At 38.8% G+C, this 25,787-nt stretch overlaps 1 protein-coding gene across 1 annotated transcript in view; it reads left to right on the top strand.

Annotated features, from left to right (window-relative positions):
* LOC131045250 (RNA-dependent RNA polymerase 1) overlaps positions 1 to 25,787 on the top strand; it is an 84,750-nt gene that overhangs the window by 22,496 nt on the left and 36,467 nt on the right. Inside the window, exons 2-3 of the mRNA XM_057978802.2 lie at positions 5,321 to 7,191; positions 9,214 to 9,364. Of these exons, the coding sequence (XP_057834785.1) occupies positions 5,321 to 7,191; positions 9,214 to 9,364 (2,022 nt within the window). The remainder of the gene's footprint in view (positions 1 to 5,320; positions 7,192 to 9,213; positions 9,365 to 25,787) is intronic.

Here is a 25,787-nt window from a genome sequence, read left to right on the forward strand (position 1 = left end):
CAAATCACCCCAAATCACTCCCAAATCAACTAATCTACTCACACTACAAAGGGCACACCCAAACACCAGCTTCTGGAAATCTGTAACTTTATGACAGCAAGCTGAAATGCACAACCAGCAACACCAAGACATACTAAAATGCATAAAACTCACTCACTACTCACACCTAACATCCCCAAAGACTCCCAAACTGCTAATATATCGAAAATGACCAATTACAATGAGAAAAGTGACCTCCATATTTCCCCATTTACCACATCTTGCTTCCAAAATGCCCACACAAGAATAACACCTAGGCTAGGAAGTACGATTTGCAAAATAAAATTAATTACTCAAAGATTAGTGCTGAAAACTTACAAATGTCATCGCCTAGGACATAGAAATCCACAGAGCAAATACCTAGAATGATAAAATCGCCTGGCCAAGAGTTTCGAACAAAATATAGTTTCAGCAACTCCGCGACCAGCAACCAGAAAACACTCCAATCCCACACAAAACTCTCCACAATCTGCAAAACACTCATTAACAGCACTAGAATTACAAGAACACAGCTAGGTACTATCTCCCAAGTACGAAACTGAGACTTAGCTAGGAAGCCACACTTCGAAGCTCAGATTTCAATCGCCAAACTGACAGCATAACAATGCAATTTCATCAGATATCAAATGAGAGGCCAAGCACCTGTATTTATAGATTTTTCCCTCTGAAATTCAAATGCAAATGTCGTCAAAAAAACAATTGAAATTCACTTTCATTTCATGTCATAGCCTCCCCTAGACATGGCGTTAGTTTTCCCAAACTCCCTAGGCAAAGTTTGATCTTTTTCCTAGGTGACAACTTTGCAATATAAAAATAATATAAACATGAAATATTTCATCTTTCTTAACGCCACCTTTTTAATGCCACTGACTTAGGAAAATAACAATATTGATGGCAGATAGATATTTTTCCTAAGTCGCCCACAACACAATTAATCAGTAATAAAAATAATTAAACATTAAACCTTAGTATAAGGAATTAATATTTAATTAAATAACTTATAACTCCAATACTGATTAATACCAAAATCAAGGATGAAGTTGTGCGATGAAGACCACTGAACTGTGTTGTGTCAGGACCTTGTCTGAGACTACTAAAAATAAAAATGCTCAACACAACCACTTACTAAAAATAGTAAGTCAAGAAATACTGCTTCAAAAAACATAATCTTCGTACCCAGAGAAAGAGCTTGGAAAGCTTATTAGAACTGCATCATCCAAACAACCAAACCCTAACTTACTAAAAATAGTAAGTTCTGACTTCACCAAAGAATCAAATGCATGTTATGCCACCTTGGAGTTCATGGAAAACCCAAAAGGAAACCATAAGCAGAACTGAAAAATTCCCTCCCAACAAACCCTGAAAAAGGTCGTGCAAAACTCCACAAAAGTTGGAAACCCTAATTCTCTTTTCCAAATAGCCTACGGGTCTCTGGAATAGGCCAATGGACCACTGAATGCACATCACTGAGAAGGGGACATTACAATTAGTATGGATTTTGTTCTTAGTTTGCCAAGGACACAAAGGGGTTATAATTCTGTATTTGTGGTGGTGGATAGATTTTCTGAGATGGCTCATTTATCTCATGTAAAAATACTAATGATGTCATGCATATTGCAAATTTGTTTTTCAAGGAAGTAGTAAGGCTACATGGTCTCCCAAAGAGCATAGTTTCCAATAGAAATAAAAAGTTTGTGGGATGCTTTTGGAGGACATTATGGAAGAAACTAAAGACTGATTTGAAGTTTTGTTTAGTTTACACTTTACCATCCACAAGTAGATGGTCAAATAGAAGTAGTAAACAGGAGCTTGGACAACTTGTTGAGAAGCATGGTTGGAGACAAGCCAAAGGGGTGGGATTCGGTTTCACCTCAAGCTGAATTTGCATATAACAACTCAATTAATAGGAGTGCAGGTAAGACACCATTCCAAATTGGTCATGGCAGCAGCTCAAGAGATGTTTCAGATTTAACAAAGTTAGGTAGAAATGATAAGAAAAGTGTAGATGCAAAAGACTTTACTGAACATGTGAAGAGCGTACATGAAGAGGTAAAGAAGCATATCAACAAAATGAATTCCTAGTATAAGTCTAAGGCAGATTTGAAGAGAACACATAAGGAGTTTCAGATTGGGGATGAAGTTATAGTACACTTGAGAAAAGAAAGATTCCAAGTTGGTACTTACAAAAAGCTAAAAATGAATAAATTTGGGCCTTGCAAGATTGTAAGTAAGCATGATTCAGGTAATGCCTATGAAGTGGAGTTACCTAATGACCTTAATATTTCTCCCATATTTAATATTTCAGATCTAACGGAATATCATGAAGGCAAGTTTCAGGGAGATGTAAAAGGAGCGTAGATGAAAATTCTAGCATCTACTTCACAGAAGGAGGAGATAGGCAATCTTGGACAGTAGGGTGAGTAGGAGCACATGGAACAAGCAATACTTTAAATATTTGGTAAAATGGCCTGGAAGACCTAAATGAAGACTCATCTTGGTTATCAAAAGATGAAGTTAAAGGCCTTGGTTTTCCTCTTGAGAAGTGATAGGGTCACTTTTCTTTCTACCATGGGTGTTTGATATAGGGCATCCATGTGTTGGAGGGAACCAAATTTCAAATTGTCCATCAATAGGCATTAGATGCTTTGACCAAGCTCTGTAAGGCTTTTTAATTTGTAAGTAATGGGGAGTTTTAAAAAAATCTCACATCCTAGGAGTAGTGGAGTCCTCGTAAAGCTCTAAAGTTAGCAAATATGAATTGGTTTGAGAATAACCGATGAGTGTAGGCTCTACACTTGCACCAAAGGGAGACATTTATGAAAGAGTACTCATAAGAGTTATATTGACTCAACATTCACACTAGTCATGTGGAAGAAGACATAGAGGAGTCAAGATGAAAGTTAATTGATGCATATATGTTCCTCAGAAGATGCCTATCAGCTTATGATCAAGGCAGGAGAGAAGTCTCAAAAACAACAAAGTGCATAAGGTAGAGGTAGAAAAAGGGAGGTGATTGAAAGTAGGGCTATGTGTAGAAGGAAGCGATAGAGCCCAGCAGTAACATGCAGAACCTGAAGGATGAGTATGCCTCTAGAGGTAGAGTTAAGGCTGAGAGAAGTCTTGGCAAAGGCTTCAACAAGACTCACTTCAATTGTGGACAGTAGGTCTTGAGCATTTGAGTGTTTGGAACTTTGGAATCTGTGCATGAGGAGGTCACACATAGAAGTGTTTTCGTGTTGCATGAGGAGAAGAAGAGACTGTGAAATGGAAAGATCTTCTTAAGCACATGATAATTTGATGATGTGCATGGTTTTCCTCAAACTTGCTCAAGTAGAGAAGGAACCGTGGTTGTGGAAGAGCATCGTTTGCACTAAGTGCAAGTCAGGTGGTAAGTGTTGTGTTATTTGATTATTGATGGATGCAACAATGATAACTTAGCATTGACAGAGAGGGTTCATATGTTGACATTGAAAAAGAACACTCACCCCATACTCTACAAGGTTTCTTGGTTGTAGAAGAGACAACAACTATGGTGACCGAGCACTAGTAGTACAAAATGGTGTTTATTGTTGGTGTGCAAGGGAGATCTGGTGTGATGTCCTCCCAAATCTGCAATATTTGGTAATCATGTTGCGTTCAAATAAGCTAATAGCACATCTAGTGAGATTCCTGTAGATCTACCAAAATATTTGATCAATTGAATCCAGTTTAAATGCTACCTTATCATGTTAGCAACCTATGCTAAAATTCTTCAGGCACCAAACCAAATAACACCCATGCATTTGTCCTATAAAAGGTCAAATAAAAGCACAAAGGAGATCTCTGTTATCTATTAGAAAAGTTCATCATCAGATGAAGAAACCTAAACAAGTTTGAGGTGCAAAAATCATCCCCAGAACTTAGTTTTCATAAACTGCAATTTTTTTTGATTCAGGGCAGTTTTGAAGCTGCTAGTTCTCACATGGTGGTTTTGTAATAGTCTGCTGAAGAAAAGTGATGGTTTAGTCACAGCAACTGAAATAAGAATATGAAGTTTTTTTAATAAACCCCATCTCTTCAAATTCTGAGCAAGAGGACATTGTAAACATGTTGAAGTCTTACAGCATTCTTTGTGAAGACATTGAGAGGGTGCACACACACAAGGGGGAAGAGAATACAAGCAGTAGAAGAACAAGCTGAAAATGAGAAGATAGGCTTGGCGGAGGTTGTATTTACATTTATCCTTCTCTAGTTGAGCAATACACAATGGTAGAACTGTAGAAGAGAAATTGCCACTACCAATCTGGGTTTTTCACCTTTTATGGGGTTTTCCCAGGATAAATTGTGTATTGTTGCATTGTTTTCTCATTTTAGTACTTCATTTCTCTGTGTGACAGCACTTTAATTCCTCCACATTTCACTATCATTCGCAGTGGAACATAATTAAGCTTTGGTTTTGTAGTTTCTGGTTGGATTTTGGTGGAAATTAAGGATAAAAATTGACTTAGAACAATGTAAATACGAATAAAAGTAAAGACTTCAAAGTTCAAACTACCTCAAAATATACTCAAGAGAAGGATCCAAGGTTACTTTGGTTTACATTTTTTGTACAGCTGTAGGGAATAAAGCTGATTACTGAGACTGTTCAAATATTTCATACATGATAGACTTGATGTGAAAACCACATTTGACTTTGAGGCAATGCTGGATAATTGGTAGGGTAACACCATCCATTTAGTTTGAATTGTGTCTTGATGAAATATCAAGGACCTTTAAGTTACCAGCAAAAGTACAGACGAGCAACGTTAAATTAATATTTGATCAGGATCGTTCAAAAATCATAAAAGGGAACTTGAAATACTGATGGAGAAAAATAGGGAAAGCTAGCTTAGTAACAGTTACAATAATACACTAGCCTGAAATGCACTGAAATGTTCTACATTTTATAGATCTAGATTCAGTGTCTTGTCTCTGGCATTTAGATATATCCAGAACAAAAGTTTTATGCAGTGTGTATTACAAGTAAATCACAATTTCCTGTCATGTCTTGCAAAGACAATAAAATGTAAGAAACTTTTGCATGAAGTTATTTCTTTCAATTGAATATCTTATTTTCCAGGAGCTTTTGGGCATGAATGGTCATATCTGCAGCTAATGTGAATGAGGTTCCTGGAACGAGTAGTTTTTTTTTAATTAAGATTTAGAAACAAGAAGCATGAAAAACAATTTTATGTTGTGAAATGATTGTGTTTTGAGGAATTTAACGCATTCACTGATCAGCTGATATGCTTGACTATGACAGCTACGGAATGCCCCGAGGATTTACAGCAAAATGTCCCCAGTTTTACAATCTGATACTAATGGCTGCAACTACAAAGACTTGAAAGATGCTCAGTGGATCCGAACAACAGATTTTACACAATGTTGTTGTATAGGTCAATCTTTATCATTTAGTTTGGAGCTTCCCAATTCTATAGACATTTCTCATATTCAGAACAAGTTTGCACATTACAAAGAGATTGAAGAGAAAATTTTGCTAGAGCATGGAAGACCATTTAATCCAACTTCAATTTTGGTGCCAATCATAAGTCCTCCAGAAGATTTGGACATACCCTACAAAATAATGTTCAAAATAAATTCACTTGTCCAACAAGGCATTCTTAGTTGGCCAACGCTTAGCAAGGAATTCTTCAATTTGCTACTGCCTGAGAGAAGGCCAGCTGATTATATATATCAGGCTTTAACAAAACTTAGTAATTCAGGATGGAACACTTGCTACAGACCTGTAGATTGGCTCACAAAGGAACTAGGTATGTTGGAAAAATCAAAAGGGCACCTTCATTCTGAAGAAATATCTCTGGATAATGGCTTGATGTGTATCAATAGGGTACAAATTACTCCTTCAAAAATCTACTTCTGTGGACCTGAAGTTAATGTTTCCAATCGTGTGACACGACACTTTGCAGAATACATTGACAACTTTCTTCGTGTTTCCTTTGTTGATGAGAACTTGAACACGCTTAGTTCTCGTGACTTGTCTCAATGGATGGGCCGTGAAACGCCACAGAAGCATACAAAAATATATGAGAGGATTCTGTCTGTTTTGAAAGAAGGTATTTTGATAGGGAATAAAATATTTGAGTTTCTTGCTTTCTCTTCAAGTCAGCTACGTGAAAGTTCATTGTGGATGTTTGCCTCAACTGAGTCACTTAGTGCAGATGATATAAGGAAATGGCTAGGTAACTTTGTGACGATAAAATGTGTTGCAAAGTGTGCAACAAGAATGGGACAATCATTTAGCTCTTCCACTGAAACAGTTGATGTTGCCTCAGATGAATTTGAATACATTCCTGACATAGAGGTTCATAGTAGTGGTAAAAAATACATTTTTTCAGATGGAATTGGTAAAATATCTTCTTCTTTGGCAGAAGAGGTGGCTCGTAAGTGTGGATGTGAGAAGAAACCACCTTCTGCTTTTCAAATAAGGTATGCTGGCTACAAAGGTGTTGTAGCTATTGATCCAGCATCTAACCACAAACTGTCCTTGCGGCCAAGCATGCGGAAGTACACTTCAAATAACATAAGTCTTGATGTCCTTTCTTGGACAAAATATGGGCCATGTTTCTTAAACCGTCAAATTATTACTCTGCTGTCTAGTTTGGGGGTTAAAGATGAAAACTTTGAGATTCTGCAAAAACAGGCAGTGGCGCACCTGGATAATCTTCTGAACAACAGAGATGATGCTCTTGGTGTGCTGCATATTCTCTTTTCAGGTGAAAGTCACCATCTTCTCACAGACATGCTGTCGTGTGGCTATTGCCCAAGTTCAGAGCCTTACTTGTCAATGATGCTTCAAGCATTTCGAGCATCTAAATGTCAAGAGTTAAGAAGTAAGGCACGCATTTTTGTTCCTAAGGGAAGATGTTTAATGGGATGCCTGGATGAAACTGGAACACTAAATTACGGTGAAGTGTTTATTCAAATTTCCCGTGCTCCAGGAAACAAGCAGTTTCATGATGACGGGAACCATGCCAACTCCATAATAGAAGGAAAAGTATTTGTTGCAAAAAACCCCTGCCTTCATCCAGGTGATATACGTGTCCTTTTGGCCAAGAACACATTGAAGCTTCATCATATGATTGATTGTATCGTTTTCCCCCAGCATGGACGAAGGTAAGGAATTTGAGTGCCATGATAATTTTCCTTAATGTTTTTTGACTGTATCAGTTTGTATGTTATTCTCTGCTGCTACCATCATGTAACATCACAGCTAAATAATGTACATTTTGATATGTTATTCCTTGTTATTGCATTCTAGGCACTGTCTGGAATTCTCTGGAAACCCCATTGAGGCCTTGATATGTTGTCCTAAATTCTATTTCCATACATAGACTGCGAAAAATTTGAAAGGATTCAATTGCATGGTCTTTTATAGAAAGAGGAGTGATGCCCATGGGTACATCAGCAAAACCATCCAAATGCATTTTCAAGATCTTCAAACAGAAAAATTTAAGTTTGTACCTTTGCCATTCTTGTTATGTATATGAAGTTAATTTCATTTGGGAGAGAGTATTACTTAGTGACAACCAAAGTAGAAACTCGTTATCTTATTATGTTACACATTTGAGGATGTCTTCCCAAGTAGTATAAGTTGAAGCAATCTATTCTTTAGCTCCCAAAATCATAGCAAGTTCTACTATTATTACATTAACTTGATCCACTTTTATGGTCATAAAGGCTTGCGAGAAATTTTAAACTGTATAGAATGAAATGGTTTTTTGTAACATCTTGAGTGGCAAGTTTTAAGATCCAATTTCCCAGATTATGATCCAAAGCCATAATGTTTCTTATGTTAAATTTGAGAACCTTTTGGAGTATTGTATATGTGTTTTCTTTTCACCATTCTCTCCTTTCTTTGAATAAGAGTTTGATAAATTGCTCTTTTAGACCTGTGCCATGTCATCGCAATTAATAGCAATGGTTCAAGGAATTCACCATTTCTCTGATTTCTCCTGCAATGTCATCTACATATTCAGCACATTAGCATTCTGTTTTCATAATAAGAAATCATAGAACAGAAAAGAAATAGCGTTTTCTCCCTCTCACTTGGTTCATTGTAGACTTAATGAGAATAACTCAGGAAGCCAATATTATTTTTGTATATCTTGGTAGTATATGAAAAACTTAAGTTTTGAAAAGTCACTTTCCACTGCAGTTTAGTCTCACTTTTTATCTGATGTTAGCTTGTCCGCCAGTGCATGTGCACTGATGAATGATGTCTTTCTGGTAATATACATCCTTGTTTTGTGAAAGGATATATTATTGAGACCTCTTTGCAGGGTAGCTTGTCTTATAGTAGAAGGGTGCCCTAAGTCCATGCATGTGACTCTAAAGAAGACAACTAGGTTGATAATGTTCTTTAGGCATTTTTCCTATTGGATCTACTCTAAAATCTCTAAGGACAGTCTCATCAAGGTTGGCTATTACTATTTTTTCCGTGCAAATGATTCTATCATCAAGGTTGGCTATTACTATTTTTTCCGTGCAAATGATTCTATCATCAAGGTTGGCTATTACTATTTTTTCCGTGCAAATGATTCTATCATCCATGAAACATCCAAAGCAAAACAACAGGAATAAAACAAGATCTTTATCCTAAAATTAGAACCGCTGATAATTCTGGCAGGAGAGCTTCAGTAGTTGCTATACATGGGGGATTGGAAGTTTGCAGTATCCTCACAAAAGTTAAAAGCAAAAGTAGTTTTTTTTTTTTCAAATGACAATCTCCATGTGTTGAATTTTTCCCGAGAAACTTGTAACTTAAGCAATGATACCCATGAGAGGCTTGCATAATTTCCTTTTCCTTGGTATCATTGCCTAAGTTCCATTGACCTGATGCTTTCAGGTTTTCTTTGCATTTAGAGTGATGATGATTGCAGATTTCAGATGGCTAGAGTTATTGAATTGTATTTATTATTTATCATGGGTTCCATGCATGATATTAACTTTTAGCTTTGAATGCCATTAGCAATTTAGACCCCACAAATTTCTGTTATTTTTTTGTCTATTTGAAATAAAATAAAATGATGTCTTAATCATTGTTAGCGTTCAAATTGTATCTGAGTTGAACTGTTTCTTAGGAATACAGAATTTCCTGATGCATTCAATTTATTTGAAATACTTCCGAATATGCAGGCCCCACCCAAATGAGTGCTCAGGTAGCGATCTTGATGGTGATCTTTATTTTACAAGCTGGGATGAATCACTCATTCCATCTCAAGAATACATGCCAATGGACTATGTTGCTAAGCCACTTATACAATTGGATCGCAATGTGACCATTGAGGTACAAGCATAGCAATTCTTTGAATAGTAAACTATAAAATTTATATTGTCTACTTTCAAATGTGAATTTCATAATGGTTTTACAGCATACTTAATATTTTGCGCATTACCATTAAGTCAATATCTTGTCTTTTGTATTCCAAATTTTTCTTACAAGGGAACTTTGGAATATAATGAACTAGAACGGTATGAATGGATTATTTTTGTCATTTGGCTTCTAAAACTGTGACCTAGGAGATATAGTCACAACCACTGATCGATTCCTAGACATGAAAATTGAACTTATATTGTTAAAGAGTAAATTATTCACATATGTTTTTTGTTGAATCTTCCCATTTGAACTGAGAACTTCTGTGTGTTATCATATTTGAATTTTTGAAACTAGCCACATTTGAATTTTTTAAACTATGCACATTGAACCCAGAAATTTCCAGCTTCGCCCCTTTCTGGCTAAAGTCTAGAACAAACAATATACAATGTAAGAGCTAATTACAAACTTTGTTTACCCTCTCAGGTGAATAACTTAAAGTACACAGATAAAACACGTAATGCAGAATAATAATGCCATAGATATCAGATAAAGTATAAGTGATGTTTTTCCATTCATAATTGTTCTCCGTCACAAGTTACATTCGGAAGTATATAAAGATACCGAGGGGATGCGAGCGCCAACCGTTGCACCGCAACTGCCACCCCTCGGTTGCCAACTAACCAAGACAGTTACAACTTAATTAACTAGTTTTATTTTCATGTACAATATTGCCGTCAACATCATCCCCCCCAAAAGAAAAGAAGTTGTCTCCGAACGACTTAATACAAAATAGAGATGACATTAAACAGTACCGCTGACGCCAGTCGAGCCCGGAACTCATACACCTGCTGCGTCGTCGCCTGAAAACCCTTTTCTACTACCATCCGATGCTCAAGTGCGGATTTCACCCTTATGGCTTCCTTTGACAGCACAATCCTCCTGTGCCTAAACCAAACTTGTCTGCAAAACACACGTTTCAGTCTTAGCCTCCACCAACTGCTACTCAAATGATACTGTCTCCCTAGCCAATTTGTCCTCGATAGCCACCCGCGTTGCCCTCTCAACATCCAACTCCTGGGTACGCTGAGCTAAGTCTCACGCTACTCTTGCCTCCAACCTGGTGGTCAGCTCCTCCCGAGCCCTCTGTGCATCCACCAAGGCAACCTCACATCCAGCCGAGACATACTCCGAGTTCCTCAAAGCGTACCATTCATGCCTGGAGGTGGCCACAACCTTCGGGCACAAAGGCTAGGAGATGCCTCAAATCCTCCATCACACTCCCCAAAGACTAATAACTGAACTGAATAACTCCCTGGTACTGTATGACTTCGCGTGCCTGCAATGCCTTCCCTCAGACTCTGTTTGTCATCGAATGATTTTTCAATCTGGTCGTTGTTCTTTTTTTTTTTTAATCCACTGTAATGTCCCCGATGGCACCTCGGCCATACAACCTCCCCGTACGATCAACAATAGCACTGACACCTCCAATCGTACGGCCACCTTCCTGTGCAGTCAACACCCTCCTTACCGTACGGACACACCTCTAGCGTACGAACAACATGGTCAACCGTGCACACCGTACGGTCCTCCTTCCGCACGCCCAACGCAGTTCAACCATATAGTGGACCACTGACGACGGAGCGACTGCGTGTGTGTCTGTGTGGCTGCGTGGTTGTGCGGCTGCGTGTCTTATTCTTTGCGTGGGCGGTGTATCCACCATACGATGGTCCACCGTCGGTGGTTCCACCGCCGGTGGTCCCACCGTGGCATTTTTCGTTTTTTAATTTTTTTTGTAAATCGACCGTATGGTCAACTATTGTACAGATCCATACGACCATACGATTTTTTTTTGTTCTAAGTGTCCAGATTTGGCTCGGGTTTCGTGCCTCTGGGATTTCCCTTTCTCGGTTTGCCTCCCCTGAGAGTCTCCCACTTTGGTCCCGTGCCTCTCGAGTCGCCTGCTCGGCCTCTTAGGTCCCCTTCCATCCTATCAGGTTCCCCTCCGGACTCTCGGGTGTCCTTCTGGCCTCTTGGGTCCCCTGCGCGCTTCTTGTGGTAGGGTTTCAATTTGGACCTGTTGGTGGCAAGTCTATTTTCAATGGCCATCCGAAGACCTGGAACCACAAATTCTACAGGGACCACGGTCTCCTTCCCGTACATAAGAAGAAGAAGAATAATAAAGAAGGCTGCGGCCTTCCACACAGGGTTCCAGTTGTTGCCGACACAAATGATCTTGGGATTATCTACGTCACTGAGGTTTGGGGCGTCTCCCTTCCAATATTCTTTGTATTCTGGCAGGTACACCTCCTCTGTAACTTGCTCTGGTTCCTCTACTTTGAGCTTGGAGCTCTGGAACATTTCGTAATCTTCCATCTGCCAGTGGAAGAGCACGTTGAATGACCCTGTCTCATCCTCGGAGCACTCTCCTAGTTTGAGAATCCCTTTGTCGTTGGGCTCCCTGCAGCCCCGTCCTTCGTTCCTCAGGTCACCTTCTCTTTCATCCTCTGATTCCGAAGATGATGCCAGTTCCTCGCCGACAACCTGGGTCCTCAAATCAATGGTGTACTTCCGCCCCCCTTTCTCCATAGAAAGGGTGTTCTTTTTCCAGTCGTGATTCACCTTTGCTGTAACCAGCTACCCTCTGCCTAAGATGGCGTCGTACCCCTTCTTCTTGAGTGGGATTACCACATAATCTAGTATGAAGGGTTGCGTGCCGATGGTGACTAGCTGGGCCATCAGGGTGCCAAGTGGCTTGATGCCGTGCTGGTCTGCACCTACCAAGTTGAACGTGGGTGGCCATAGTGTTGGCTTCCCCAACTTCTTCCACGTATCCTCTGGCAGTACATTCACCCCCGAACCTCCGTCCACGATGGTGTCTTTGAGGATAGCCCCGAGAATTCCCATCTCTACTACAACAGGATGTTGACCACTATTTAAGGCCAACAACATTGGGTCAGCTGAGGGGCTGACTGGAACTTCCACCCGTGTGGCACGCAAAGGTGCCTGTGCAGTAGTTTGTATGGAACTAAAAATGGCGGTTCTTAATTGTGGCATTGTTTCTAGAAGGTCCTTTACCCTTATAGGTACTTCCATCTGCAGTACTTGCCCAATGATGTTATTTTCAGCTTCCGTACGGGATGATGTACTCACCACCTCGTTGTTCCGTCGTTCGGCAGTCATCTCACCTTCAATATTGGCCTTTGCCTCCCGTAATCTCTCCTTCTCCGTATGGGGGTTGAGATAAATGGCCTTTTTTGTCTGAGCGCGGGTGACCACCAGTACTTCTTTCTCACCCGTCTTCTCAGCCTTATCAATGTTGAGGAGATTAACCCTTGCCTTTGGGCAATTTGCGTCCTCATGGTTGCCTGGCCCACACCATCGGCAGAGGTGCTGAGGGGTGGCTTCCTTCGTGCAATCACGGGCGAAGTGCCCCCACTGATTACAGGCCCTACATTGGATCATTGGCCGACCCTTGGCGTCATACTGGATACGACTTCCGTTATTGTTATTGTTGTTATTCCTTCCACCGCCGCGTCTGTTGTCCCGGTAACCTCCAGATGATGCCGTTGTGTTGGTTTGCTGGGCCGTACCCGCTGGTGCGAATGTTGTGGCCTACTCAGTGAACAACACTTGGCTCATTTGCATACTTTGGGTTTTCATGTTGTATGGGCATTCCTTGATGGAGTGTCCCATCACTTGGCAAATCTCACAAAACGCCTTCTTCGGGTAAGTGCCTTTTGTGTGGCCTTCTTCCTTACAATCAGTGCAGCACACATCTTCGTTTTTGCTCGTGCTTCCTTTCATGTTCTTAAATTCCTTCAACATATGGTGCATATCCTTTTGAAGTGCTTGCACCTTCTTACTTGATGATTCGTCACTACTGCTTTCTCCCGAGGACTCCTCTTCTCCAGAGGACTTGTCCTTTTTCTTCCGTGATGTTTTGTCTTCACTTTCCAAGACCATCGCACGGTTGTATGCGTCATCGTATGAGGTGAGCGGTACAATTTTCATCTTCCTCCGCAGGGATGACCGCAACCCTTCCACAAACCATCTCTTCTTTAGTCCGTCAGTCGGCTGGTTCTCCATCTTCCCCAGTAATTCCTTTAATCGTCGGCTATATGTTCGCACTGTTTCATGCTTTCCCTGCTTTGTGCTTAGTATCTCCACCACAATCTCATTATCATCTCGAAGGAGTCGAAACTCCTTCTCAAAGGCTTTCTGTAGGTCATCCCATGTTCCCACCTTTGTTTTGTCCACATCAGAGTACCAATCAATGGCTACTCCTCTCAGGGTGGCAGGGAACTGCACCACCCAATCCGCTTTGTCAACTACGCCGTTGGCTGACCATATTGTCTCACATGTACGACAGTGTCGTACGGGGTCATCGTTGCCATCTCCATTGAATTTAGGCAACTTTTGTTTGCTCGCCATCGAGGGGGGTCGTCTTCCTGGAGGTGGCTGTGGCTGCGTCTGTGCGCTGCTCCCTCCGGCATCGGTGGTGTGTCCTGCGTGGGTGACTGGAGGTACGGTGCTTTCCCTGCTGTGTGGGACACTTGCAACCGTACAGTTGTCCTCCCCTCCGTTGTCACCCGCACCCACTGCTAGCTCCCTCTCGTGATCCTCACTTCGTGGCGTAAGGGATAAGTTTCTAAATTGATCTCGAGTCTCTTCGATTAGATTCCGCCGTAACCTTGTTTCCTCCAGAAACTCTTTGTGGCTCCGCACCCTATGGTGTTCTGGCGACACGTAGAAATTTTCCTCGGCTTCTGTACCCTCCGTGACACCTCCTTGGTTCCCTTTGGGCCACCCTTCGGCAGGTCGTCCTTCGGCAAGTTGCCTTAGCCTCCGTCTACGTTCTACTTGCTGTTCTAGAATCAAGGCCCTCTGCGTAGCCTCCCACTCGTCCGTTTCTGCTTTCTTATTTCTATCTTTATTTAATATATTGGGCATAAATCACTTCCGTACATAGCAAGCACATGCCATGTACACAAAAAAAAAAAACTTTTATTATTTTTCCTTTCGGCCACAATTTATCTCAACATTGTGTCGGGATTATTACAGGGTTCAATTTCCCCTTCGCCTCTTGCCATCATGCTCTGCGTCCCACGATGATTGTTCCGTTTGCGTGTTGTCGGCCTCTGGGTTAATCTCACCAACGGGTAGGCCCATCGTGTCCGTATGCCATCCGCTCCTTCCTTTCCCGATTATGTCTAGGCAACGACGCCAAATGTTTACCCTCTTGGGTGAATAACTTAAAGTACACAGATAAAACACATAATGCAGAATAATAATGCCATAGATATCAAATAAAGTATAAGTGATGTTATTCCATTCATAATTGTTCTCCGTCACAAGTTACATTCGGAAGTATATAAAGATACAAAGGGGGTGCGAGCGCCAACCGTCGCACCACAACTGCCACCCCTCGGTTGCCAACTAACCAAGACAATTACAACTTAATTAACTAGTTTTATTTTCATGTACAATATTGCCGCCAACAAACTTCTTTTACTTCTATCAGGAATATATTATCTAACTACATGGGTGATTCATAACCTCAGGTGGATAATTTATACGTGTAGAAATAACTTAACTTATTTTGGGTAAATATTGTTAGAAAATCAGGAAAATCTAAATTATAGAAGTAAAAGATAAATTTTATAGGTTTTCTACCTTGTGGTTCAAAAATAAGTATTTTTAGTTTATGCACAAGCCAAATTTAACATGTGCATTTATGGAGACCAGTTTGAAGGCATTTGATTTAATTTACCATGAGCTACATAAAGGTCCATGTTAAATTGATTTGAAGTTTTTCCTTTGTCCTTGAAATCTATCAAATGTAGCCAGATCAAATACCCAACTAGGAAATTTGTGGCATCTCTAGTGGCTTTTTCAATATCATGCACATGCGTTGGAAGTCTCCTTCTCTTTAAGGGATTCTTATAGGAGACGTATAGGAGATGCAAAGAAACTTAATCTGAAGTCTCTAATGTCTAGAGATGTCTCCATATAGGTCTCCAAGACGAGGACATGTTTTCGGTATGGAGAGACAAGAATCAAGGGTATGGTTAAAAACTATCTGATTTCCACACTAACCCTATGAGAGAAATAATGCATACAGATACATATCTAAAAGCATGTGTAAAGGAAGTCATCAAAAGGAAACAAGGTAAAAACTATATAATTTTCACTCTCACCCTATGAGAGAAACAATGCATATAGATATAGATCTAACAATTTCAATAATGATGAGCAACACACAACACAAGATATATCCTACGAAACCCATTTTGAGAAAAAAATAGCATCAAAAGAGCACTTAATGAATTAATCACAACACTTAGATCACAATACACTTTTAGATAATCAGCTCTTCAATATAGATCTTCAACTTATGTCTTGAGAAATTCTAGCAACATAACATCAACCTCCAACTCAAGAATCCATTATAAAAACCAAGGCAAACCAAGAAACCATAAGTGGTTTCCAAAATCATGGGCCAAACCGGGACCCAAATTCAGTGCCCAAATGGGTCTCCTCAAATTCTAACCCCCATCAGAATGACTTCACTTTCTAGGAATAGCATGTAACTCGAGTCAAATATTCCACTCACCAAACTTGGGCAATCCAATTGAGTCCAAACCGCGTACAAGATGCTATTATGGATGCCATCATTATGGGTCAAAGGCCACTTTCATTGTCCTTCCAGATCCACTTCATAACTCCCGCTTACATACTATTTTATGTCATAGATTCTATTACTCAAGTTATGATACATTTATGCCAAGCGACATAGTGTGATTCCGCTATTGCCTTCACCTTTTTAGGATCCATCTTGAGTCCATCTCTTGAAATCACAAATCCTAAATATACTAGCTCTTCTTTCATGAAACTGCACTTTTTCAAATTAGTCAACAATTTCTCTTCCATGTTACCTAGGATGCACCCGTTGGCATCTCCAGTATAGCCAAATGGTAAGGGATATATCTTGGCCATCCCTTGTCACTGGGGAAATTGGGAATGCGTCCTTAGCAAGGTGTCCCCAAGGGTCTACATCCTTGGGAAGAACATCTAAGATGTTTTGCAACCATCTCAGGGATGATCAAACATCCTCCTAAGGGTTTGAATTTTTAACCCAAAAAGAAAAATCTGCTATTCAAAGAGCAAATGTATGATCGCATAAATTATCAAAAAAATGTAGAACTTTGGAATGAATGCATAAAACTATAGAATGAAAGAGTAAGACTGTGAAATGACTGCATATAACTGTAGGCTGAAAATGTAATGACAGCATAGATTTCTAACTTTTCTTCATCAATGGAAATTGGAACCACATGCAACTATGGAATGAAAACATAATCCTGTTGAATAATATCATACGGTTGTTACTATTTTCATCAATGAGCAATTCTATGACTACATATAGTTAAAGGAGAGAAGACGATTATAAAATGAGAGTATACAGGTGTAAAATGAGCAGAACTGTGACAGCATACAGTTAAAGAAATATATGTTACTTAGTGGACTTTCATATATGATTTTGTATCTTTTGGGTCTTTTGTTGTAATGAAAATATCGAACAATGAAATCAGAAATTTCTATTTTTTCTTGCTGGTATACTTGAATCAATGAACATGTTAGATTGAATATCAAATTTCATACGTTATGTGAATATCTAAACTTGCATTGTCCGCAAAAATGCTCCCTTGGAGCAGTGCCTCTTGTTGTCCATGCACCCAAACTGTCACTACACAGATTTTCTTTTTAGCCAATATTTTCTTGGGTCTGACCACATAGGTTTTTGTTACCAATGTTTTTGGGTATGGTCCCCTTAGTGCCAAATTGACTTATGAAAATAAAGACACAAGAAGCCAAAATAAATAGAGAAATGAAAGCAAAATCACAAAGAGAGATAAGCAAGAAAAAGAAAAAATATAAAAGGACGATATAATAATAGCATATAAATATAGGAAATGGACAAGAAAGAGAATAAATAAACAAGCAATGAAACCAAAACCACAAAAAGGAAGACACAATAATGGTGAAGTAATCCAAGATGAAAAATGAAACTAAATTGAAAAACAAATGAAACATGAGCCTAGAAAGGAAAGAGGGGAAATGAGTGACGGGGGAGAACTCAAATGAGCCTTAACTAAAGGCAGGCCATACGCTAGAAGGAAGTAAAGTATTAGGGGAAGAGGACAAAAGAGAGTACAAGAGGAAAGAACAAGACAAAGAGAGAACTAGAGGGAAGGAAGAACCAGTTTCTTAAGGTGGTTTATAAGAGGATGCCAAGTGAAACTTAAATTCCAACAACCATCCCAATTCAAGTTGGAGGGGTGATTATGGATTTCAATGGCCTCTTTGAGTTTCCTTTTGAAGTACTTGTCTTTGGCTAGGATTTGCGTGTCATCCAAGGGGATGTGGTGTTTGGTTTTCAAGGAGTGCTCTGCAACAGCAGATAGCATGATATGCTCATTTTAAGTTTCATATCATTGCCTATATATTTTAAAGTTGTCCCTATAATTAATATTATTATTAGCGATAGATACCTTATAATACTTGTACTATATCTATAGTTCTAGCATTATAAGATAATATATGAATAACATACACACACATTTGCATATATATTTGCATGTATATCTATTACTTTCCGTATTTACATGAATTCCCTCTTTCCTAAGCTGTATTACCTTTCAAGTTAATTATGACTCATTTTTATCCTTACATTTCATTTTATTTGCTATTGTTTTCCTTATGTCAATTCTTTTATTTTGTTGGCTTTCTTGTGTATATGCTGGCTTCTTATCCCCTTCTCATATTTTTGTCATTAGCCCTACCCTTCTTATCTCTCCCCTCACCCAAGGCTTATCCTTTTCATCTATCTCTTCTAATTTCTAGGTTCTTGTGCCAGAATTCCTTCTATCTATTTAGTCATCTTGGTCTGCTAACTTCTCATTTCTCTTCTCTTGCTTGCACACCCTGATGATGGATCATGGAGTTTGATTTGAAATGTTGGTAATAAAAATCTACCTGGTCAAGTCCACAAAATATTGGCTAAACACCATTATGGACTGTGGAAGTTTCTGATTTTAATAGTTTTTTTTCTTTGAAATTCTGCAGCACTGGCTATAAGTGTGCCAAGGTTTCTTCCTTGGTCTTGCTGAAAATCAGTATATCATGTAGATATACAATCAGAAATTTTCTTATATAAGACTTAGATACTTCATTTGTGAGCTGCATGAATGTTCTCAGTGTGGTCGTCTCAGACAATCCCTCATTTGTCCTAAATGTTGTCTTCCATTCATCAGCTTATTTGGTCTTGATTTGAAGGTAACCACTCTTCAAATCTAATTTAGCAGAATATCTTGCTCCACTCAAAAGTCCATTAGGTCATTCATTCTTGGCAATGGAAATTTGTACATGATGGTGATCTTATTGATCGCCATTGAGCTTGTACCCATGTGCCTTTCTCTCCCTTCTTTGGTACAATCATTGTATGTACTTTGTACTATGCATGGACTTAGACTCTCCTTGATGAGTCCTATTGTGACGTTTTCACACATCACCCCATTGCAAATGGGGACCCCCACTTTTTGCTTAGATTAGGTGTCTTAGTTTTCTTAGCTTCTTTAGTCATTAACCTTTGCTAGTGAGTAAGGGATGTTAGGTTGAGGTCTGCAATACCCCGTCCTAAGATGACTGAGAACAAGGAATATTTTGCTGTCCCAACTGCGTGTTATGCTGTTTGCTGTCTCAGAAGTTTTCAGATTGATGTAGGGTACAACAAACATACATTTATCATGAAAGAACAACTACAAATGACTACCATTGTTAGTATGATGTCCAAAAATGCATATACAATTGAGTGCTAGTGTTCTTTACCAAATTTGACACACAAATCATGCACCTACAGCGAGCTGACATTTAATCAAATAGTTGGTATACATCCTCAGAAAGACATAAAATTAGAATGCAGTCTCATTCCTCCTTTATTGCCATATATAATGACTAAGCAACTCGCACAAATACCTTCACCGATAACTAGACACTTGTTATCTAATACTCAGAATTTTCTGAGGACAAAGGACAGCAATGGAGGATTACAACTATTGGAAAGAGTATACAAAAATGTTGCCAAAAGGAACCTGAAAGAGATCAAGCTGCCAAATCCTCTTTACCCAAAAATTGCCCTGCTGCCATATAGGTGGTCTGATAACAATGGAAGAACCGCAGCTAACTTCCAATCTTTTCACCAAAAAATAATCGCCATTTCCCCTTGAGTGAAGCGCTGACCTCTTTGGTACAACTTGGTGTCAAAACAGTAGATAATAAGCAATTTGATTAGGACATGGCAGTCTGATACGATTTGCTTCAGATTTATTGTATCACTGAATTCTCCTTTAAAGCTCCTTCAAAACACCTCCAATGGTATCGCCTCTCTCTTCTAATGCTACTGCTTCCTTCCCTTGTGAGATTCAAAGCCAATAGGAAGAGTTATGAGCAAATTTGTAGAAAAAGGAGGGTCTGATACGGGTTGTCTTCAGACCTGGTTTGTCACTAACTCCTTCTCAAAATACCCCATTAAAAGCCTCAAAAGGATCGCCCTTAACTCTTAAAGCCAGCGCTCTCCTCCTAGCTGTGATATGATGCTCCAATGACGAGTTAGAAACAAAATCGTGGGTTTTAGTTGGTGAACCCCTGATCTGAAACCACCAACCTGCAATATTTTATCCTCTATTATTTAAGTGATAAAATAGAGGATAAAATAGTGAACCTCTATTTATCTTTTTTCATATCCAATCCTAGGATTCCTTCTAGAAGATACCTTTCTTATCCGGTAGGTACACTTTATTATTATTATTTAAGTGACTTTATAATTTAATATTTTATTTTTAGTCACTTTTTAATTAAATTAATTAAATATAAAGTTATTTTTTAATTTTTAATTTATTTAATGACTATAAGAAATTAATTTAATTAATTTCTCCTTATTTCTCCACTTAGCCAAAAGGCTAAAACTTCATAAAAGGCTAGACAAATGGGGACATTACAAGGTTTCGTTGCAAAATTGCTTGAGGTTGTAAGTTGTCAAATTTCCAAGGTTGTCAAGAAGGGGTTTCGAATGATTTTAAGTCTAAGTGATCAATCAAACTCCATAAACGAGGAAGGAGATGCACACTAACCTCTCCAAATAAGGAAGTTGATCAACTTTAGAAGACGAAAATATTAAGTTTAAACGATCAATTAACTATCTAGGCAAAAGAAAATTTTAACTTCCAACATTATGCAAGGCATGTGCGACAACTTAGGTTGATAGGAAGTCCCTTGCGGATCAACTTAGGTTGATAGGAAGTTTCTAAGTGAGTGCCTGCAGATCAACTTAGGTTGATAGGAAGTTTTTAAGTGAGAGCATACGGATCAACTTAGGTTGATAGCAAGTTTTTAAGCGAGAGCCTGCGGATCAACTTAGGTTGATGGGAAAGTGAAACTCGCTCAATTAAAGTATCAACCCTCAAAGATGAGAAAGAAGGTGCGGATCAACATAGGTTGATAAGAAGAAAAATCGCCTTAGTCAATTTAACCTCCAAAAGCAAAGCAAAGCATGTGGATCAACTTAAGTTGATAAGAAAAAGGGATGTACACCAACTCAAGTTGATAGGAAGTCAACCTTCGTGAGAAGGTGGAAGGGTTCAAGGCTTATTTAGTATGGAAGGAAAGCCTTTTTACATGGAAACAAATTTGAATCAAATTATCTCTGCCTTTCTAAATTCGCTCAACAACAGGTTATCTAAAATCGCTTTAAGGAGTTTTATCAAACTTGCCTAAGGAAAAGGGAGGAATCCACCAAGCTCCATCAGACAAGGCTGTTTCAAACAGAGTTACAGGACTCTGTGAGTTTGGCCCAGGCTTTGTGAGTCCAAAGGCGGGTCGACTCCACTGGACTTGGACTCGGCCGAGTCTAGTCGGGTCTGCTTAGACTTGGCAGACTTGCCAAGTCTCAAGCCCAGGACTCTGCGGTGCCCAACAACTGTCCTTTGGCAAATGTCTTTAATTTTGTGCTGACTCTTCTTTTCAAACCAACAAACAATTTCTCAAAGAATATGAAATGTTTGGAAAGAAGTAAATCTTCTATAAGATGTGAGTTTTTTTAAGTGTAGGGGATTATAAATTATAATCTATGTAACTGCTGTACATTCTTGAATATATTCATTTCAATTATTTTTGTTGGTATATTGATTGTAAATTTGAGGGAGATGCTTCTCAAATTATTCATGCTAGAGCTCAATTGTGTTTAATTCAGCATTGGACTTCACAATTATTTCAGTTAATTTAAAAGTGTAATCAAGGTTAAAGTCAAATAGCTTGTTGTTCACTATTTAGGGAAAATGTAGTTAACTGTCATCAACATAATATAGCTTATTTGAAGCTGTATAGTTAATTATTGAAATTATGTACAATCTACAGTAATGTGCTCTTGTAACTTTTTTCATGAGTGTTTGATAGGTTTTTGAAAAAGGTGTTTTCAAGACTTCATAATTTTATTTCTAGATATGTCAATGCTGAAGAAGTGGAATATAAATCTTATGAACAATTTGAATTCCTTTATGTAAGAAATCGTGGTACAATATCAGAATACATGATTGATTGGTTAATCTCACAAGTCACGCCTGATTGTAGACAGAGAGTTTGTGAAGGGGAAAAGAGATGCTATGACTTTTAATGGTCCCATTGGTATCAAAGTGACAGGCATAATGCATAGATGGTGTGTGGAATGGAATCTAAATTGTCTTATTAAGAATCAAATTGACATTCATCCCTCCAAAATGGTTTATTTTTTTAAAGAAAAGAGTCAAACTGGAAACATTAGAAAGCATAGACCAAATATAGAATAGAATTTTTTCTTCTAGATTTGTGCTCAGCTTTGTCAAGAAGTAAACTGCATTGTGTGATATATGTGCCATTCCACACAATGATGCAATGATTTTATACATTGTATTCTACGACACAAAATGCTAACCATAAGAGAATACATGAATGAATCATAAGAAGGGCATATGGGAAGTGAAAAAGATTTAAATCCTTGAACTTTGAATTTCTTGGGTTTTTTAATTTGCCGAGTCTTGGCCGAGTTTTTGTCGAGTCCGAGTCTGAGTCAAAATCAGTTGTCGAGTCCAAGCCAAGTCCGAGTCTTATAACTATGGTTTCGAATCTGCATCAAAGAAAGACTCAGTGAAATTCGAAGGATAAAACTCAAAACATTAATTCCAAAAGAGGAAAGTATTACGAAATTGCCTTAAGAAGATACAGATGAAGATTTTCAAACATCAAGTCATGTGGGAGAAGAATCAAAGGGGCTGGTCCATGACCAAAGCCCAAATCGTTTAAATTCTGATTTCTGAGTGGTGACTAAACTTCATCCTTGACTCAAAGATCACAAATTGAGAAAAGGATATCTCAAAGGGTATATCTCAGATTTCTGGGTAATAATCAGACTTCTAGAGTCACAAAAATCAGGTTTTGTAGTGCAAAGTGAATGAACTATCATGCTAATTTCCAGAATTTAACATAGATATTTCTAAGTTTTGATTTTGTAAATCCGAAAGCATTGGTATTCACAAGAAGAAATCAGAACTTAGGAATATTTTTGGAATTAAGTTTTAAATCTTCCTTCAAATGTTCTAACTTCTAGTTTCGTACAAGAAAATGTCAAGGGAAGATACCACTATGAATCAAGGCAACTTGGAGAAGGTGAATTGACATCATAGAGGAAGGCTGAAAGCTTGAAAATATAGAGATAGAGAGTTGTTGAACACAAGATATCACTGAGAGGGGGGTGAATCAGTGATTATAAACAATTACAAGCAGGTGTGTGTGCAACCGGTAGAACAATGAAAACTTTAACAAGAAATCACACACAAGAGCACATCACATAACATAAGATATACGAGGAAAACCCAATGTGGGGAAAACCTTGGTGAGAAATGGTGGTGGAGATCTACTGCTCCAATCCAACCTCACAATGAAAATAACAGTTTACAATGTTTTAGGGCACCGACCCAAGGAGCACCAACCCCTAGCAGTTTATGGGCACCTACCCAAAGGAGCATCGACCCCTAATCTATTCTGAGCACCAACTCAAGGAGCACCAACCCCTACACCGAGCACCCACTCAATGAAATACAATGAAATATAAAATCAATATAATGATAAGCACTTTGTTACAAATGAGTTTTGTAACACCTGCAAACAAATCACTCTGTAGGTTGAACTCTTTTCTGTCACACAACCTCTTCTCTACCGGATCTCAGTTCTCTCTGTCTGAATTCTCTTCTCAGCTTCTGCCTTGTCGGACCTCCTCTGATACTCACTTTGCTCTCCTTCACTCTCTGTTGCTATCTTATCAGTTCAGACACTGCCAGTTAGATGAACTGTTAAACTCTGTAACTGTTTATTGGTTACCTTAAGCCTTGCGGATTAAACCCTTCTTATCGGTTCTTCTTCTAACACTTAGTCACTTCAATATTTTTGCTATCAACCCTCAAATTGATCAACTCTCACCTGGCAGAATCACACTTTCTCATCAATCAGCCTAAGTCTTGGATCTACACATTTATACACATGCTTTCCTGCCAAAACGAAAATTCAAACTTTACGTGCCTAGGGTTTTCTTCACTGACCACAATCCGTATCAAATCAAATCAGATCACATTTCTTGGATTGACAACCTACAACGAATCAAACATCACTGCCATTCTTGATCCTTCCAACACACGTTTACTAAATTCAGCAAACGGAACGTTGTTCATCGGCCAATTCAGCAATCGGAACGCTGTTCATCGGCCTTGAATTTGTCAATCTAGCTGTTTCCTTTCAATCCTCTTCGAGCCGTAATCCTTTGCAATCAATCCGTGATTTTTGCGGTCGTCATTTAATATCGACCTAATCGGCAACTACCTCACCATACGCAATTCACCTACCACTGCATGTTTGCCCCCTAGAATCCACATGTTATCTCTCTCGGCATCCGACTCAATTGATTGTGTCGGTTCAACCTTAGTTGCCGGCCAAACATACTACCGATATATACCAACCAGTTAACATTATCGAGCACTTCTCTGTTCTGCCAGTTAGGACATGCTATCCTTTCATTTCCTTATCCGAGTCACCCACCTTGCTCCTGGTGCAGTATTCATATCTTCAGTATATTTGATCTGGAAACCAACCAATTTGTTTTCTTCAGTTCTGTCTGTCTTCCCTTCAACTTGTCTCTTGCTTGCTTACCGGTTGATATGCTTACCGATTGACATCAACATGCCAACAATCTCCAATACCGGTAACATTAACTTGCATACCGGTTGACATGAATGACAACACAATGCCAACAATTATCACAACATCAACACATGTGAGCCAAGTCAACAAGGAGATCCGTGCGTTGAGGTCTAGCTCAATGTTCCAAGGGAAGGACATGTTTCACATTTCAACCTCAAGGTCATCAACATGATAGAAGACACCTCAAAGATGCATGAAGAGGATACACATCACATGGATTCCAAATGATCAAAGTCTACTTTTCAAGACAACATGTTCCAAGTCCAAGGCAAGAAATTTCAAGATCAAAGAAGGTTAAGGAAGAAACACTTCATGATTTAAAGGGTTGAGATTGTGAATGCATCACAAGGAGGAAAATTTCCAAGTTAGAGTAAAGAAGAGTGAACGTGATCAAGGAATGGACATAGTTTCAGTAGAGGCCGATGTGGCATCCTGTTGTGACCTTTTTCACACATAGCCCCATTGCAAATGGGGAACCCCCTTTTTTTTGCTTTTTAAGGTTTTTCTTTGGCATCACAACTGCTAATCACCAATCTTTTTACAATGAGGAGTTACTGATTTTGAGAATTCATCCCAATCCAAGTTGAGAAATCATGCTCAGAATCATGTATGAATGTTGTCAAAGTGCTTAGAAGGTTTGAAGGACGAGGATCGCAATTGCTTTGGGTCATTTCTGACAACTTGCTATTTTTAGAAATTTTGTTTTTTTTGCTTTTTTGAAAGTGGCATATGGCTTTTGTTCCTCAAGTCATTTTATTACTACCCATTTTGTTAGAATTTGAAAATCTTGCCTCAAGGTATAAAAAGCAAGGCTTCCAAATTTTTGCTTTTTTCGAGATTAGGGTTTTGATCTTCATGCCAAATTATTACTACCCATGTTCTCAGATTTTGAAAATTGTCTTTAAGGGTAAAAAGCAAAAAGCAAACCCTAATTAGGGTTTTGTTCCAAAAGATCAGCTATTTTATCAGTACCCATGTTCTCAGATTTTGAAAATGAGGTCTTCAAGTGCAAAAAGCAGAGTCGAAACCCTAATTAGGGTATTGTTCTAGATGA

This window comes from Cryptomeria japonica, chromosome 2 (assembly GCF_030272615.1).
Source record: "Cryptomeria japonica chromosome 2, Sugi_1.0, whole genome shotgun sequence".
In the NCBI taxonomy this organism is placed as follows: domain Eukaryota; kingdom Viridiplantae; phylum Streptophyta; class Pinopsida; order Cupressales; family Cupressaceae; genus Cryptomeria; species Cryptomeria japonica.